This window comes from Mesoplodon densirostris, chromosome 2 (assembly GCF_025265405.1).
Source record: "Mesoplodon densirostris isolate mMesDen1 chromosome 2, mMesDen1 primary haplotype, whole genome shotgun sequence".
Taxonomy (NCBI): Eukaryota; Metazoa; Chordata; class Mammalia; order Artiodactyla; family Ziphiidae; genus Mesoplodon; species Mesoplodon densirostris.
This window is the reverse complement of record NC_082662.1, coordinates 109,871,824-109,890,861: the sequence shown is the minus strand read 5'-3', so window position 1 is coordinate 109,890,861 and position 19,038 is coordinate 109,871,824. Positions and strand designations below refer to the sequence as shown.

The 19,038-nt window shown below is 49.1% G+C and overlaps 1 protein-coding gene across 1 annotated transcript; it reads left to right on the top strand.

The window, feature by feature from the left end:
- The first annotated feature begins 2,368 nt into the window (after positions 1 to 2,368).
- On the top strand, positions 2,369 to 17,683 carry ANKRD35 (ankyrin repeat domain 35). The gene is made up of 14 exons (XM_060087012.1): positions 2,369 to 2,407; positions 7,616 to 7,746; positions 8,538 to 8,630; positions 9,000 to 9,060; positions 9,881 to 9,938; positions 10,132 to 10,202; positions 10,522 to 10,628; positions 11,286 to 11,470; positions 12,097 to 12,134; positions 12,302 to 14,296; positions 15,985 to 16,074; positions 16,323 to 16,388; positions 16,967 to 17,067; positions 17,608 to 17,683. Exons 1-13 carry the CDS (start codon positions 2,369 to 2,371, stop codon positions 17,027 to 17,029), a joined length of 2,997 nt encoding a protein of 998 aa, XP_059942995.1. The 3' UTR covers positions 17,030 to 17,067; positions 17,608 to 17,683.
- The last annotated feature ends 1,355 nt before the right edge of the window (positions 17,684 to 19,038 follow it).

Here is a 19,038-nt window from a genome sequence, read left to right as displayed (position 1 = left end):
AAATCCCAGGTCTGCCATTTATGAGCTAAGCAGCTTTGGGCAAGTCATAACTACCCTGAGGCTCAGATAAAAGGCTGTGTAGAGCAGTGGTTAAGAATGAAGACAGAGGCTTCCCTGGTGGTGCAGTGGTTGAGAGTCCGCCTGCCGATGCAGGGGACACGGGTTCGTGCCCCGGTCCAGGAGGATCCCACATGCCGCGGAGCGGCTGGGCCCGTGAGTCATGGCCGCTGAGCCTGCGTGTCCGGAGCCTGTGCTCTGCAACTGGAGAGGCCACAACAGTGAGAGGCCCGCGTACCGCAAAAAAAAAAAAAAAAAGAATGAAGACAGACTTGGGTTTAAATCTAAGCTTTACCACTTAAATCCTGCTTGACCTTGAACAGATTTAACTTCTCAATGTCTTGACTTTCTTGACTTTAAACTTATTAGGGTTGTGAGGACTAAATGAGATGATTCAAGTGAACATATAGTAAGTACTTAATAAATGGTAACTATTGTTATAGTTACCTGGCCTATTAGGCTGGGACAACCATTCTGTGCCAAGCTGGTGAGTTATTTTGTGGCAGGAGGATCCATGGTGGCCCTTAGTACAATTCATATAGGCTATAGTTTGATCAACATTTATGCAGCACACTTGTTTCTGGGGCAAGGACTAAGGCCATGGTTATGTTGACAGATTTCCCCTCTTTATCCCCAGTCAGCCTGCAAAGGGTGATGGATATCCTTGAGGACTGGTTCATCTAATTCTCTCTCCACATGATTAAAAAAGCACTTTTAATATTTTTCTCCACCTAGAGATCCTTCTCTTCTCTATTCCTCAGCGCCAGAACGGGACTTTCTCTAACCCCAACCTATTCTTCAAAAAGCCTGTTACCTCTTTCTTCCTTTGAAGCAGAGCCAGTTTGAGAAGCAACTGTAGAAACACCAGGCTCTCCTCAGACACACAGGTGTTGCTTTCTTCTCATCGTTGCTCCTTTGTTCCTTTATTCATTCTTTTGTTCATTTACTCATCAGACATTAAGCACCTAATATGTGCTAGGCAATTTGAATAATATAAAATGCAACTCCTACCATCAAAGATCCCAGTCTAGTAGGGGAAACAAACATGTAAACATATAATGGAAAATACAGAGAGCTGGTTGCTAGACGACATATCAGTATTAGAAATGTGTCGCACACAAGAGGCACACTTTTTTAGGTGAGGTTGGAGGGACTTTAAGTTTACAGAAAAAAAAAAAAAGTCTTGAGGGGCCACCAAGTGTGAGAGGAGGCATTCCAGGGAGGATTAATCACCAGTCGGGAAGGGAATTGTAGTAGATTAGAGCAGCCTGAGCATTAGACTGTTTGTGAAAGTAGTGAGAGATGAGACTTGAACAGGCAGAGTGCAGCTCCTGATAAGCCTAGTAAACCAAGTTAAGAACTCTGACCTTTCTCCTGTAGGCTTTCATATGCATCTGAGTGTGCTCTCTTTAGCTGAAGGGAGGAGAAAAGAGAGCCGGGTAGACTGACTGTTCAAGCATGAATTGCTGAGAATCTGAATTTAAAGGGCAGTGGAAATAGTGAAGACGGTTTTGTGAGTATTTTTGTGGAAGGGAATGCTTAGAATAAAAAGAATCCCTCCTCTCCCTGTGCCCTCTTCTAACGTAGAGGTGCGTTGGGATATTAGGCCTGGTCCTCTTTCTCCACGTTGCGGTGGGTCGTGCATCATCGACGCTCAGTCCCTTGCTCGGCACTACAATCTCCTCCCGTTTCCAAACTGCTCTCTTCAAATCCTTCTTTGTGCCCGGGTTTTTGGCCGCGGAATGGGGGGAGGAAGCAGAGGTAACTAAGTTGGCAAACGTCTCTGGATATAATCAAATCGTCGTCACCAGTGGTTAAATGCGACAGTTGCTAAGAGGCTTGCACACCGGGAGACTCCTGCGGCTGCGCTCCGGGGGGCGGGGCTGAGGCGGGGCTGGGGGTGGAGCCGCAGCCTGGAACTGAGGGGAGGGGAGGGGAGGGGAGGGGAGGGCCGGGGCAGGGGGAGGAGTTTTAGTCGGAGCCCGGGTCTGGGGAGCGGAGGTCCCTTTTACGATTGAGCAGGTCGGAGCTGGGGGCGGGTTCGGTTTGGGAGGGTGAGGTTTGAGACCAAGCCCAGGCAGAGACTGCAGGATTTTTGCCTCCGCAACGGCAGAGTGCGGCTGGGCCAGGGGCGGAGTTTTAAGCCCAGCCCTCGGATTCTTGCCTCTGATTGAACGGGGTGGGTCCTGGGGCGGGTACCGGTTTGCTTTTGACAGCTCTCTTACACAGCTGCAGACGAGTCCGGTGGGTTCAGGAACCTGTGACCCCGCTCTCCGCGCGTCCCCGTCCCCCCGTGGCCCCGGCCCCGGCCATGAAGCGCATCTTCTCCTGCTCCAGCTCACAGGTGGCGGTATGTGCTGCAATGTCTGGGAGGATGGCCATGGGGCTGGGGTCCAAGCCCTGTGGTGACAGAAGTCTTGAGTCCCATCTCCACGCACCGTCGCCTTTTCTCTTTATCGGTCTTTCTAGCTCTTCCGCTCCCGCAGTTCAGCCCTCCCGCTCTGCCTTCCTCAAGACCCTGTCCGCCACAAGGTCCTTTCCCTTGGCCCTTTCTTGTCCTCCAAGCATCTACACCCCCAACTTCTTCTGATATGTTTCCGGCAGCCCCTGCCCCCTCCCAAAGGCTATATTCTCTACTTCTTCTCTGTTTCCCAGTACTGAACTACCTTCAAGCATCTGTCCTATCCCCAGCCCCTGCTCAGCCCCAAGCCCCTTTCTGTCTCCCAAGTACTGCCCCACGCCCCATTTACCAGCCCTGCCTTGTCCTCACAAGCCTGCCCTCCTATATGTCCTAATCCTTGCTCTCAGTCCAGCAAGTACTTCCAGCCCCGTGCCTTCCCCTAGCCCTTCCTCACAGAGTCTTCTCAGTCCTTGCCCCCATCTCACCCCATGCCGCTTCCACTTCCATTCTCTCATCACCCCCACTGGCTCTCAGACATCACTCCAAACCTCTTTCCAATCGGTGCTCTGACAGCAGCCGTCTTCTCCTGTTCTCCCCTTCAAGCTCTGCTCCTCTCTGTCCAGTGGCAGTTCAATTCCCCGACCTCCTTCTGCCTGCTCTCTGTGGGTTAATCTTGCAGTCCGGCCTGGCCAGCCCGACAGAAACTGCCAGAGGAGGACAGTTGCCTGGCTGCTCCCCAAGGAATGGGTAAATTGCCTGCAGAATCCACTCTGGCCAGTTCACTGCAGTGCCTGGTCATCACACTGGTTCTTGGGCCACTCAAGGCCTTCTGCCTGCTTCTCCCCAGAATCTTCCTTCATTCTAGACCCTCACCCAGTTGTTTAGGGCCTATACTCTCTGCTTCCTTTGACTGAGCTGGGGAACGGTAATGGTGAGAGGCGAAGAGGATAAAATGGATTCACTCTGAGAGTTCCCAGTAGAAGTCACTGTGCTCCCAGAACAAAACACAGGGAGGAAGACTACAGAAGGGAGTGGCTAAGGGAGGGTATAGCTTCTTCTTCTCCGAAGATCTCTTACAGAGAGACCCCCTATCTAGGGATGAAATTTTGTGTGGAGACTGGGATGACGGTTCATTTTGAAGTGAAGTAGCCAACTACCTGTAGTAATATTGCTTAGACTAACTTGACTTTGTGGTGTCATTCATTGAGCAAATGTGAGAAATGCTCAGCTCACTCTGCATGGGCAGGCCACAGAAGCCTGGAAGTGACCTACGAGGCAAGAGTAGGAACTCTGTTGAGGCCTGTCCTCATCCCACTTAACGTTTGCTTCCCCACTTAGTTTCCACACATTAATCAACCAATCAAAAGGCATTTACTGAATGACTACTAAAAGTACCAGAAACTGAGGCTGCCCAGAATGTCTTAACTCAGGATGATTTTCTTATTCACGTGGACTCTTCCTTAGTTACTGAAAGTCCTCCACATTGCCCTGCCCTTTCAGGTTTGTGGAGTCTGCCTGCTCCTTAGGAATCAGGAAACTATCTCATTCATCCTGATTCTCCAATTGTTGGTCAATGCCTACTTTCCAGGATGCTGGGATGAACAATGGGCTAAATGTTGGAATTCTAAAGCATTCCTCTGTCCTTCATCCCAGCTCTACAGAGGTTTGGCCATGAAGAATTTCTACCCATTCTAAACTCTTCTTAGTACAAGATTATAGGTAGTAAATTAGGTGGATTTAGAACTACTTAGCTGGAAAGAAAACTGTTTCTTCAGTCAGGGTATGGATCCAACGAGATTGAAAATAAACCAATTTAAGCTGTAAATTGTTTCGTCTTGAAACTTCCCCACACTTCTCATGATAAATTCCTCCACTCCCTGGATGGCTAACCACTCTGAACCAGTTTGTCAGAGAAATAGTGTGACAGCCTTCCTGACCACTCCCAAAGCCTGGCTTCCCAGTCATGGCAGAAGATTGCCCCTTTCCATCCCGCTCCCACCCGTGGATCCAGATTGCACCCTCAGATTGAGATAAGGACTGAAGGATCTGTGATCATTTAAAAATTAATCTAAGTCATCCAGAATACATATAGGAAGTTTAAGAAACAAACAAACAAAAGCCAGCTCCTATAATCTCATTTTGATCTAGTCAAGTAGAGGATACCTTTGAGGGTGTCTTACATAGGCAGCTTACTCTGCCTATGTAGGAAGTAAGTCAGAAAATAGCTTTAAACAGTAGGCACTGGATCAGCTTAGAGGAATGTCAATTGCATTTTAAAAATTGAGAGACAGCTCCTGGTTCCTCCAGGGCAGCATTTCCATTTCCATTCACCTGTCCTACAGAGGTAGCCACTCTCTCTGCTGTTTCTCTCTCTACTGTTGGTGAGTTCCGTCTTGATAGGATGGTCATAGACACACGGCCAGAGATAAGGAGAGGCTGCAATTACTTCTACAAAGCCACCCCCCCACCCGCCCAATCCTACGGGAGATACGAAGCTTATCCTTGTTTTGAGTCTGCTGATTAATTTGGTGATTGCTCCCTTGAGGCTGTGATGGTTATCCTCTTTCCCAAGGTGCTGGGGTGAACAATAGACTGGATCTTGGAATTCGGAAGCATCCCTCTGTTCTTTTTTTTTTTTTTTTTTTTTTTGGTACATGCCATGTGGCCATGCGGGATCTTAGTTCCCCTACCAGGGATTGAACCCGTGCCCCCTGCATTGGGAGTGTGGAGTCTTAACCACCGGACTGCCAGGGAAGTTCCCCTCTGTTCTTCTTCACCCTAGCTCTGTGGAGGTTTGGCTGTGAAGAACTTCTACCTATTCTAAATTCTTCTTGGTATAACAAGATTATAGGAAGTAAATTGGGTGGATTTAGAACTATCTAGCTGGAAAGAGAATTATCTACCTTGCTAAGAAGCACCTTTACCATCTATACAGCTTGACTGGCATACATTACCCGATATGATCAAGATCCCTTCCTCCCACTCCCCTGGATGGAGAATTCTGAGCCCAGGAACACCCAAAATGTGCCAAGAAAGGCTAGGAAGGATGGAGATTAGGACTAACATTTATTGTGTACCTACTACGTGACAGACAGTGCTAGGTGCTTTATATAGTGTTATTTTATTAGCAAACTGAGGTTCAAAAAAGTTGTTACATGCCTCAATTCACAAGGATAGAAAGTGTTAGAATCAGGATTTTAAACAGAGGACTTCAGATTGAGGTCAGCTGATGGTGGTGTCCTGTGGTGGAGGTGTAGTTCTAGCTGTCTGCTTTTTCTGAGGGTGATATGGCCCCCCAGGGGGCATTGGATAACCTGTTATTACATCTCAGTCTGTTGGTATGTAGAGCAGTCATTTTGCTTATTATGTCCTTTGAGAATTAACCTGTTTGGAGACTCTTCTCCTTGTACAGAGTAGTGTCTGAAGGTGGGTGGCTTTACCCTGGAGGTGGTCTTAGACTGTTTATTTGAAAATAAGTAAACCTTCCATAGCTCTGTAGTAAATGGCCTGGTGGTGAGAACTAGAATACGGCATCTGATGGCCTGGGTTCTAATCTCAATTTTACCACTATTTTGTGGTGTAAGCCTGGACAGTTATCTAACCTCAGTGTGCTTCAGTTTCTTTTCTGTCAACTAGATAAAATAATATCAGCCCTAACTACTTTCTAGGGGTGTTGAGAGGGTAATTGAAATAGCACTTAAATGGGCTACGAGGAATTACCTCATGAGTATTACCTCAGAATCCATCTATCTTAGATAATTTTATGGTTTAGGCATTTAAAGTCTTTCCTGTTCTTGATTAATAATTTGCCCTGGCTATGTATCTGAAAATGAGTTGGCTTCCATAGACCCCTTTTTTCCCCACCTTCTCCTATAGCCTCTTCTTTTGCAATTACACCTCATAAAATGCAATGTGCTGGCACCAGTCCCCCACTGCTTCCTGTTTTTTTATAAGGATGCCATACACTTGTATAGCTTTTTACAGTTTACAGAGAGATTTTATATATGTTAGCTCATTTAATACTCACAGCATGATGAGGTAGTTATTATTTTCCACATTTTATAGATGAGGAAACAGATTAGAGGTGTTCAGTGGCTTACTCTAGGTCACATAGCTAAAGTATGTGAATTACTGAAGTAGCTGAACCAGGCCGTGAACTTAGGCCTGCTGACAAATATTCACCTAGGGCCCTTTTCATCATTCCACAGATTTTTGCATCCTTTCTTCCTTTCCTTTCCTTTCCTCTCTGGACCAAACCAGGCTTTTCTGTGCTTTCAGCTCTGGGTGTTTTTACACAGCTCTTTCATGTCCTGTGATACTTCAATTATTGTAATTACCCCACCACCTGTAAAAGTCAAGGTGGCACGGTAGGACAATGCGTGCCCAGGTATGGCTGTTGTCTGGGACAGCTGCTCCCTGCCAGGAAAATGAGGAGGGAGGGAAGGGTGGAGGAGGGAAGCTGCCTCCTCAAGCCTAGCTAGAGACCTGTCTTTGCCTTTTGGTTGTTGTTGCCATGGAAGGGGAAGAAGGACTAGCCAGAGGACATAGGTACGAGAAGGGAAAACGAAAACTCTGTGCTTCTGCTCCTAGTTTTGGGCCCCAAAGCCAATGGGTAGAGATGCTATGGATGGGTATCTGGACTCCTATCTATGACCCAAAGCTAGGTGCCTTGACTTCTCAAATATCTGAGAACAAAGAAACAGAGGAGCACGGGGGTGGGGCGTTGAGAGGCAAGGCAAACCCAGTCCAGAGTGGTCAGTTTGGTTCAGTTTGCTCCAGCAAGACCTAAAGAGCAAAAGGGAAGGGAGTCATGGCTACGACTGCTAGGAGGTTGTGCACCTAACAACAATAATCATAATGCTGATAAAAAGACATTTGAAATACTACGCATTCAGTCCTCAAAAATGATTTTTAACTCAAGAGTCCAAGCACCTTTTGGTCCAGGGCTGGCAATAATGTCCCCAGTGACATATGAGTTGGTGACTATTTAACTGGCCCACCTAGAAGGACTAAATGATCTAGACTGAGTGACTTGTGGAACATTGAAAGGATCTCAGGGATGTCCCTTTTCCCTTGCTTGGCATCCTAACCACGTTCTTCTTTTCTTTCTCCACTCTACCCCTGCCTATATTCACACAATCTGTGGCTCTGGACCAGGTGGAGAGATGGAACCGCCGTGATCAGAAGCTTCTGGAGGCAGTGCATCGGGGGGACCTGGTATGCGTGGCTGCCCTGGCCTCCAGGAAATCTGCCCGACCCACCAAGCTAGACTCGAATGGCCAGTCCCCGTAAGTAAGCCTTCTTGATCCCCACCCTTGGTATGTGGTTCTCTTTAAAAACCCCAAACCCCAATATGATGTAAGACCAGGAAATGCCTACAACGTCAGAGCCCTTTTTTGTCTTAATTAGCAAGTATATCAGTAAACCTTTGCTACATATCAAGTGCTGCACAAAGTGGGAGAAGAAGATATTGTCCCTGAGGTCCACACACCTCACGACCCACATCAACAAAATTGACCAAAAAAGGACATAAAGCCCATGAAACAAAAGGAAAACTGAAACATACACTAAATAGAGCATTTCTTCATTGTACAAATAGGAGGGTGTGTATGCTTGAGAAATTAGGAGTGCAGTGGTGGCCATGAGAGTCATGAGAGTCATGTGGCTGGAAGGAGTGATTAGGACAAGAGGGATATTAGCCCTTGTCTCTTCCCAAGTCAGCCTGCAAATGTCCAGCCCTCTGCTCTGGCCCACTCTGTGACACTTCCAGTCTGCTAAGTGTCCTGTGCTGAGTTACAGGTAATTATGTGTTCCCTGTACACCCCTGCAGTACTCTGAGATTGCTTGAGATCTGTAGCTCTTATTTCTGCCTTTGCTCCCAGCCTCCTCTGAAGTTTTAACAGTAGGCCATTTATATAGGCTTCTCTTTCTCAGAAAGTCAGGCTACGGGAGCTTCCCTCTCTGCTTTTGGGATTGGCTTCGGGGTGATGGAGCTTAGTAGGCGGTGCTTATTAAGGGTCTCCCATTCCTCATTCCCTGGTCCCTTCATCCTTCTGCCTCTCGGCGTTGATTCTGGCAGGTTTCATCTGGCGGCCTCCAAAGGCCTGACAGAATGTCTGACTGTACTACTTGCAAATGGGGCTGACATCAACAGCAAGAATGACGATGGTGAGTTAGACTAAAGCACTGGGTCATGCTGCTTGCTTTTCCCTTTACAGCAGCAGTCGGGGGGTGGGGGGCCAGTGCTGGGCCCTGCTGGAGGTTCCAACTGTAGCCCTCCTGCTTCTCTCCTCATAAGTTCTGGCCAGTCTCCTTCCAGGGGTTCCGCTCCCTGCGAGCTGGGCCTACCTCACCCCCATTCCCACCTCCACCGCAGGTACCAGGCACTTGGGGAACAGGAATTTCTGGCCCCATGTGGCTGAGAGCCTCTCTCTCTAATCTCCCTGATTATATGTGCGTCTCTTGCCTTCCCTCCCTGTGAGTCATCGGTATGCATGGGGCCACCCACCCTCCCTCTCCCCTTCTTTCGCTTTCCAGGGAGAACCGCCCTGCACTTGGCCACCATTTCTTGCCAGCCACAATGTGTCAAGGTCCTGCTGCAGGTAAGAGCAACCCCTGATACTACTCCTGTGAAAGGAAGAAGAGGACCCAGAGACTCCTTACTCTGTCTTGTACTCACCAGCAATATTTGGTCAAATGTACCCCTCTCATCCCCAATAAGAGAGCTAGTAATCACTTATCCATTAGTTCGCCAACATTTATTTAACACTTGCTATGTGCAGGCACCCTGCTTAATGCTGCCCTTGAGGGCATGTCATAAAGCAGCGTTGCCAGGGACTGACTGCCAGTCAGTCAATATGCATGTATTGAGCTCAGCCACTGGCAGAGGCACTGCAGAGACTAACTGCTGTGATGATGGGCAGGTGGAAGGATGGCAGAGGTGTTCACATTAAACCCAAAGCCTGCTGTCTGTTTTGAGGAGTTTGTGGTATAGGAGTACAAAGAGAAATATACATGTGAAATGACATGTGGACAATTCAGAAATAAGTCTCCCAAAGTTCAAAGGCACAGTTCAACAGGCCATTGTGCAAATGGATGTTCTGCTTTGTTCTTCCTGGCCCTTTCCAAGTTTCCCAATTATGATCCTAAAATACCAGACATAGACTCCAGTGTCATTTTCCCTAACATGTTTATTTACCTATAATATGATTTTTCTTAGGCCCTAGGTTTATGAACCAGGGCTGAAATTCAAGGCTGTTTATCATCTGCAAGGAATACATTGGACTTGCCTAGTAGTTGGCCAAAGTCATGGTCCTCCTGCCCCTCCCCACAGTACTGTGAAAGCTGGTGACCCAACAGGGGGTATGGGATGAGAATGTTAACACCACGCTCCATGCTGCTTCCCTTTGTGGCTGTTTGCAGCATGGTGCCAATGAAGATGCTGTAGATGTGGAAAATCGTAGTCCATTGCACTGGGCAGGTGTGTGCCAGGGGACTGGTGGGAAACAGGACCACAGGGACCAGAGGGTGGGGAGGGAGGGGGGGGATAACATTTGGTGGGAAGGGCAGGCCAGAGCTGACTGCTGAAGTGGTCAGAGGGGATGCTGCGTCATGGTCTGACTAGGTGTCCTTCCTGCCTCCCCTTAACCTGAACATCCTGCAACCCTCCGTAGCCTTCTCTGGCTGTGCCTCAAGTGTGCTCCTCCTGTGTGATCACGAAGCCTTCCTGGATGTCCTGGATAATGTGAGTTTCAGCTGGGCAGCTGGGCAGGGCCCTACATGGGGAGGCTGATGCTTTCTCTGAACTTAATTAGCCAAGTTCCATGACCAGGGGTTGTGTAGCACCACCTCCTCTTCCTTCTCCCTATGCCCCTTCCTCCTCTTCCACACAGAGAGTTTAAGGCTTATCTTCTGGAGAGCTTCTAACCCTCTGAGAAGGAATATTTAGCCCCAGGATTGGGGCTTTTTCCTGGAGAGGTGCAGGAACAGGGGAGTTGGTTGCATTGTGTCAAAGCCCTGGCTCCCCCGGCTCCTCGTGAACCCCCTTCCCACAATCTGTGCAGGATGGACGTACACCCCTGATGATTGCATCGCTGGGTGGTCACGCAGCTATCTGCTCACAGCTACTGCAGAGAGGCGCCCGGGTTAATGTCACTGACAAGAATGACAAGTGAGCCTTCCCCGTCTTCCCACCCCAAATCCCGACCCTGACCAACCTAGAAAGGAGCCACTGGGCAAAGTGTGTGTGTGTGTGTGTGTGTGTGTGTGTGTGTGTGTGTGTGTGTGTGTGTGTGTATTGGGGAGGAAGAAGGCAGGTTGGTCTCTGTTTTCTTGGGAACCTCTCTCCTTCTCAGTGGTGGTTCAGAAGAGCACTGTTTGTTGCTTCACTGTTTTCCTCTTGGTGAGTTGAGAACGTTTTCCTTATACTTTCCTATTCTGTTGCTGACACTGCCATCTTCCTAGCATACGTGACTCTGGAAGTAGAATCAATACCTCTGGATTCACTAGTTTAATTTACTGGTTTTCAAACTATCTTCTAATCAATGGAATACTTTTTCCCCAGTAAAGAATTTATGCAGAACCTCAATATATAAAGCAGATGGAAGTGGAGCCCTTCCAGCTGGCCCCCTGCTTTCTGATGCTACAGCTCCAAGGAATGACATTTGAAAAGTTCTGGTCTGGCCTCATGCTTTGTCACTGGCTGGTGTTGGTCTGTGGTTCTCCTGACCACACTGAGTGAGAGCTGACCTTGTGAGTGGAGTTTTTGAAACCAGGACTCCTGGGTTCCATGAGAAAAGCTTATGCTCAGATTTGTCCCAACCCATAGATCGGCTCTGATCCTGGCCTGTGAAAAATGCAGCACTGAGGTGGCTGAACTGCTCCTGAGCTATGGAGCAGATGCAGGGGCGGTGGACAGCACGGGGCATGATGCTTTGCATTATGCTCTACGCACACAAGACAAGATGCTGTGGAGGCTGCTGCGGCAGGCCCTGGACCGGCAGGGGCGGGGAGGTAAAGCCAATACCCTTTTGTAACTTCAAGATGCTCCTCGATAGCCTTAGAATCAGAGAAGTGTCTTAGAATCCCATTTGTTTCCATGGCAATAATAATTGTCACTTTAGTTGAGAGTTTACTTATTTACTGCTGCTGCTATGAGATGACTCCAAATTCCCAAAAGCATGGTCACAAAATTCTTCAAAGCAGCCTTGTCTCTCACTGAAGGCAACTCTGGCTAGTACTATTGCTAGCATTTATGAGTTGCAATTGTACATCTATTTATGTGATTTGATGGTCAATCTCTCTCTCTCCCCTACTAGACTGTAACCCCCTCAGATGACAGGCCATCTCTGTTTTGCTCACCATTGAGGTCCTGGTACCTGTAACAGTGCCTGGCATAGTGTGCAATAAATAAGTGAGTGAATGAAATGAATGAGCTGGCATATCTCTGAGATAGGAAACGAAGGTTGCTGGACAGCTAGGGATCCATCAAATAGGGGTGGCTTTCCCTATTCGACAAGTGTGGTAAAGGATTAACACTGAGGGGCCACTCCTTTCATGGAAAGTCTGAAGGCAGAGTGTGGGCTAGAAGCACGTGGGCCCTGTCTCCTCTCTCATTTTCCCCATGTCTTTTCATATAGGTCAGGGGTTGGTTCAACACCCAGATCTTGCATCCCAGGTAAGACCCTAAGTGCCTTCTCCTTTTGCTTCTGACCCACCCCAGGCTTTCCCGCTGGGATATCTCCCAGGCAGTGATCACCGGGGGCATCGAGACAGTCTAAGAGAAGAAAGGCCCTCTTGGGCTAGCTGCCCGGGTTTATTTCACTGTTCCTTTTTCTCCATTAGGTGGGTTCTCCACCTAAGAGCCCATGGAGAGCAGAGCCTGAGGAGGAGCAGGAGGAAGAAGAGGATGAAGATCCATGTTCAGAGGAGTGGAAGTGGAAGTATGAAGAGGAGCAGAGGAAAGTTTCCCAGTTGGAGCAGGAGCTGCTGCGAAATACGGAAGAGTGTAAGGCTCAATCTGCAGCTTATCTGGGCCTGGAGAACCAGATTCAAGAACAGGTTCGGGAGCTGGGGCTCCTCCTATCGCAAGAGCCCGGAGCTCCAGGAGACCTGCGCTCTAGTCTCCAGCCTGGAGGAGATGGCATGGAGCAGGGCTGTACCCTCGACATGCTGGCTACGTGCATACAAGAGCTAAAGAAGCAGCGACAGGCAGCAGCCGCAGCTGCAGCAAAGCCAGTATTAGCTTCCAAGAAGGCTGAGGATTCAGCTGGAGAGGTGATCCAGTATGACACCCATGGAAGGTCCCAACCAGAAGAACAGGAGCCACCCCAGAGCGCAAGGTCTGAGACCATTGGGAAATCCATAGGACAGCAACCGACCACCAATGGTGGGCAGGCCCTTGGCCCTGATCATACTGACCAGCTGCACGCTGGCCAGAAGGCGAGGCCCCAGGCCCCAGGGGCTGAACCAACAGGCACAGTGGCTGAACCAGTGTGCACAGCAGCCATGAACCAGCTCCTGCTACAGCTGAGGGAGGAACTGGCTGCAGTGTGGCGAGAAAAGGATGCAGCCTGGGGGGCTTTATCAAGACCAGACCTGGAGGGAGCTCTGGGGACGTCCCAGGCTGAGGCTGCAGCAGCAGCCTGGGAGAAGATGGAGGCCAGGTTGGAGCGGGTGCTGGTGAGGCTAGATCGGGCAAAAGCAGGATTACAGATGAAACCTGAGGCCCCTGCCCAGGAGCCCAGAGAGGGAGCCCCAAAGGCAGGCCCAGGGGCCATCACCAAAGAGGGTGAAGGGAAGGAGGAAGGGGCTCCTGGGGCCTGGGGAGAGCCTCTAGGGACGCCTGGAGGGGAACAGATGCCAGGAGGGGGCCTGGCAGAGGGACAGCTGGAGAAGGAGGTGTCAGCACTGAGGCTGAGCGACAGTAACTTGCTGGAGGAGTTGGGGGAGCTGGGCCAGGAGCAGCAGTGGTTGCAGGGGGAGCTGCCGTCCCTGAGCCAGCGGCTACAGCGGGAGTGCGTGCCCAAGCCAGAGGCGCAGGTCCAGCTACAGCAGTTGCGGTGGAGCATGGGGCTGCTGACAGATGAACTGGCTCTGGAGAAGGAGGCCACCGAGAAGTTGCGGAAGCGCCTGGCCTCCCAGAGCAGAGGCCTCCGGGGACTGTGGGACTGCCTGCCCCCCGACCTGGTGGGCAGGGGGAGTGCACGGTGCCCAGCGGCTGAGAGCCTGGAGGAGCTGCAGGCCTGCGTCAGCGTCCTGGTGGCCAGGCACCGCGAGGCCCAGCAGGTGCTGGCTCGTCTAGAAGAGGAAAACCAGCAGCTGCGGGGCTCCCCTGCCCGACGTGGGGAACAGGGCGCCTCTTCAGAGGCCTCAGCGTTCCCCCAAGTTGAAGCTCTGGAGCAAGACCTGGGGAAGCTGGAGGAAGAGCTGCGGGCGGTTCAGGCCACGATGAGCGGGAAGAGTCAGGAGATCGGGAAGCTGAAGCAGCTGCTCTACCAAGCCACGGAGGAGGTGGCTGAGCTGAGGGCCCGGGAGGCGGCTGGGCTGCGGCAGCACGAGCAAACTCGGAGCTCACTGGTGGCCCAGGCCCGGGCTTGGGGCCAGGAGCTAAAGGCCCTGCTGGAAAAGTATAACACGGCCTGCCGGGAGATGGGGCGGCTGCGGGAGGCGGTGGCCGAGGAGCGGCACAGGAGCGGGGACCTGGCCGCGCGCGCGGCGGGGCAGGAGCGCCAGGCCAGCGAGCTGCGCCGGCGCTCCGAGCAGTTGGAGAAAACGGCAGAGCTGCTGAAAGACAAGGTGGAGCATCTCATCGGGGCTGGCCGGGACAAGGAGGCCAAGGTGAGCAGACCAGGCAGCCGAAGGGAGCCGAAGGGGCAGGTTTCTGTGTGTTTAGGGTTGGCTGACCGGAATCTATCTTTGGTTTCGTCCGATTAATACCCCAAACAGAACACCAGTCATTTGCAAGGACCGCACTATGTTCTCCTGGGTCTGAGGGGGTCTGGGATTGAGATTGGAGGTGACGTAAGTTATAAATACAAGAGAGAAGGGGGGCTTAGGTATTAGAATTTCGGACGCAGGGTTCAGATGCAGTGTGGTCAGGGGTACTATGGTTTAATCGGCATTTTGACTTAGGTGATGTATCAGCCTGCGAAGACAGCGGATGCTGTGGTGAGTCCCTGTGGTTTTGCTAGGGTTCTGAGGAGGTGCCTGGGCTAGGGGTTGCTGACGGGTTAAGAGAAGTAGACTAGACTGTAGTCCCTTTCTCCCCTCCCACTTCAGTCAGAGTGGGCTCTACAAAAGATTTCCATTGGCAAAGAGGGTGCCAATGCAGAGAAAAACAAAAGTTTGAAAACCATTGTGTTAGATACCCAAGTTTCCTAGTGATTGCTCCAAAGGTGAATATAAGTCTACAGGCTTCCAACAGACATGTTTTACAAATTCAAAAACATCGATTTACAAATGAATTTAGTAATTGTAGAACTACCTGTGCAGTGAGTGAATTCAGACTTATCAAAGTTTGTGTACATGATCAGATTTAGAAGGATTAAAAAATATAGGGAGTATACATTTTATGGACTATAAAGGACATAAAAATAGAAGGAACGTTATACAGAATAGGAATCAGTGTGGGGTGGGGCTAATTAAAGAAAGGAATTTTCTGTTGGTGTTGAAGGGGAAGATAAAAGTAGACAAATGAGCAAAAGAAAATAGTATAGTGGGCTCCGAACTGAGGTTGTCTGCATTTGAATTTCAATTTCAAAACGAACTGATTGGGACTTCCCTGGCGGTCCAGTGGTTAGGACTCCTCGCTTCCACTGCAGGCGGCCTGGGTTTGATTCCTGGTCGGGGAACTAAGATCCCACAAGCTGCACGGTATGGCCAAAAACAAAAAACCAAAAAAACAAAACTGATTGATCTTGGGTGAGTTATCTAAGCCTCAGTTTTCTCATCTATAAAATGCGGATAATAACAGAGTTATTGTGAGGATTACATTAAATAAGACATTATATTTAAAATAGGACAACTTTTGGCAAATGGCTAGTACTCAGTAGAAGTTAGCTAGTTTTATTATTCCTACTACCACCATTCCTATTACTGCTGGTTACCGTTAACTGCATTTGTACCTCAGTCTCACAAACCACAGAAACTCATCTCCATTTCCCTCAGTGGTCAGTAGGCCAAAGTAGGTCAGGATCCAGGACAGAGTTAAGAGTGTGGCCCATGAATTCAAAGAGATCTTGGTTCAAATTATGATTTCATCACTTATTAGCTGTATGATTTTGACAAATTACTTAACTCAGGCACCTTATCTACAAAATGTGAATAATAATACTTCCCTCAGAGAAGGATTGTTCTTCTCAGAACAGAAGAAGAACTGTTTTGAGTATTAAGTGAGACAATGTGTGTAAAAGCATCTGGCAGATATTAAATACCCAATAAAAGGAAACTCACCTTGACTTTGGGTGGTATTGGGGTGGGAAATGACTGGGGCCTCATTGGTTCCTTTTCTTTCCTTTTGACCTCAGATCAAGGAATTGTTGAAGAAGCTGGAGCAGCTTTCAGAGGAGATTCTAGCAGTTCGGGGAGAAAATGCTCACCTTGCCCGACAGCTGCAGGTATGTCTGGCCCTCAGGGGAATGGACACTGCTAGAGAAGAGGGTGCACAGTGAAGTGATGTACCTGTGGGAGAGATTCTGGGGATTCCAGAGGCCTGGCTTGGCAGTGGTCTAGGCTGAGCCAGTGATGGGCCAAGGGAACCTACCTGGCACAGCTGAGCACTTTACTTCATTGTTCCTCATGCTTGGGGGATGAGGGTGAGTGTGAGAGGCTGGGCACATGACCTCCCATTGATGCTCACTCCCAGGATTCCCAGAAGAACCACGAAGAGATCATCTCCACCTATAGGAATCATCTGCTGAATGCTGCTCAGGTGAGCCTGGGGGCAGGTAGAGGCAGAGAGCTGGCCAGGGGGCATTGCATTTGGCATCCCTTCTCTAACCTGCACAGACTCGTCTCTCAGGAACTTTAGATGTCCCAGTACCAGGTTTCTGGATCTCATTAGGCAGATTGAGAGAAGTTATGCATGAATATGAGGGGGAGAGGTGTTTGCCCCTCCTTTTCAATTCCCTGATTGACTGTAAGGCTTTTTCCTGTCCCCTACGCCACTTCTCAGTGTCCTCCTGAGCCAGCTTATCCCTCGCCAAGGAAGAAGAGGTGGGTGGCCTGCTCCTTTATTAGGAATAATAATAACTATAAAGAATCGAACACTTATTGTGTACCCGGTGCTTTGCTCCATATTCACAGTTGTAACCTTCACAGCAGTTCTAAAAAGTCGGCATTATTATCTTCCTTGTGAAGATTAGGAAACAGCTATTGAGAAGTTAAGTAGTATAAGTGAGGGCACGTAGTTAGTAAGTAGCATCCTACTCTACCATAGAAACTCTCCCTTTCCTGTCTCTCTCATTTCCTTTTCTTCATCTCCTTTTGTTTCTTCCATGCTGCCTACAGGGCTACATGGAACAGGATGTGTACAATATCCTACTGCGAATCCTCAGCATCCAGGAGGAGTGAGGCATCCTGTGCCCTGAAGAATATGGGATCTCTCTGTTGTGAGTTGTGGTTTGAGGGTGATGAGGGAAGGAGCTTGGGAGAAAGGAGGCTTAAGGATAGAAATTGGAGTCTCCTTTTGCCCCATGTGGTAGCTGACACTAGGGAGTCCTGTGGGGCATAGAGCGTTTGAGGTGAGGTCAATTGAGAAGACATGATATGGGAAATCACTGGGTGGAGTCAGGAATCAGTGAGCAGGTAGACTGAAGGGGTCTGACTTATGAGATGGAGACAGAAAAGAGGAGATGAATGACTCTCCTAAGGTCTGGGGTAGAGAGATACCAGTGAAAGATGAGTAATGGTGGGATAGTGGTGCACAGTTGTTTCCTAGTGTGGGACTCTACAGATTCCAGAATCTCTCCTTCACTGCCACACCATTCATTCAAAGTGTAGTCATCCTCCATCCTTCTCCCTGCCCCTGTGCAGGCAGCCATCTTCTCCAGTCCAGGTAGATGCGGATCATCTTTAGCATCTTGGCATGGGTGAGAGGAGACTGAGGGTATAGAAGTGTGTGTATTTCATCCTTGAATTTCTTCTTTCAGGGAATAGAGCATCCCTGGTTGCCAGAGCCTCCAACAGGCTGTGGTGGGTGGTGGGTTGGCCACTACAGGTGTGTGGGTGGGGCTTCACCTGACATTATGGACCCCAGACCTGAGAACCTGAACCCTGGAATCAGCGTGGATGAGATCAGAGGAGGTGTGGATGGAAGCCAGCTCTGTGGAGAATAAAGCAGGAGGCAGGATGATGTTGGGTGTCATTGTTTTTTCTGCCTAAAGGGGCATGGGGGAAGGAATCTTTTTCATTCCTTTTGATCACAAATGGCCCCATAAGTTAGCTGCTTTCAAACTTTGATTATGATCCATAGTTACAAATACATTTTACATCCTGTGTGTACATACCTGAAATAATATTTACCCTTACTATTTCTATTCCGTTCTATATTCCATCAAAAAATATTGGTTACAATACATCCACTAATGGGTCAAGACCCAGTTTGAAAAACAGCATTCTCACAGTTTGAAAAACAGCCCTCTGTAAAAATGGAGATTGACATTCTTCCTTTCTCTTTCTCAAATCTGCTTCTTACTGACTGACACACCTCTAATCTTTTTTTCTCTACCTTGGGACTCCTCAGTCCACTATCTTTTTTAAGAAGGATAGATGGAGAGACCTAGATTTTCTTCAAGATGTACAATCTAAAATATTCTATCATGTGTTAAACCATGTGTCTAGATTTGAGGTGCATGGTCTTATGTAGTCAGTGTTCTTTGCCCCAGGTGCAAAGAGGGATGAAAAGTCTGATTCCTGGAAGAGGGAAGAAAGGATACTCAGCTTTGGCTTCTTCCCCCCATTTCTGTTCTCAGACTGAAAAAGTGTATCTCTCTGGGCCACTTCCCCTGGGTCTCCTCCCCTTCCTGCCCCTTCACCAGCCAGACTGCTAGGTGAGGGTGAGGCAAGTGAGTTCCTCCAAAATCTGGAATTGCAGTTTGGTGGCCGCCACACTGATCCCTCCCAGTTCCTTCTCGCAGCCCACCCCCGCTGGGTTATGCTGGGTCAGGCGGCAGCGGTTTGGCAGTGGAGACTGACTGGGCTGAGAGAAGAGTGGGGAGGGGCCGTCGTGGAAGACAGGGGGCCACTGGAGGGCTGCAGAGCCTCGCTCCAGGGTCTGGCCAGGAAAAGAGCAGCTGTGTAGATTAGGTCCTAAAGAAGATGAGGGTCAGCTTTGGGGTTTATGTGGATGGGCAAAAGACTGCTTTAAGGTTGGGAGAACGAAGAGAGGAGGAATTGATGGGGAAAAAGAAGGGTGCAGCTGCCAGAAGAGCATCAAAATGTCCAAGTCATTTCTATTAAGGGGAACAGAACCTCTCTTTTCCGTTCTACCCTTAGAGTTACCAAAGAATAGAAAAGGACTGTTACATTCCTTATTATATATGCAGTGTGGGGTGGGAAGAATGAAGAAACTGCTGAGAGAA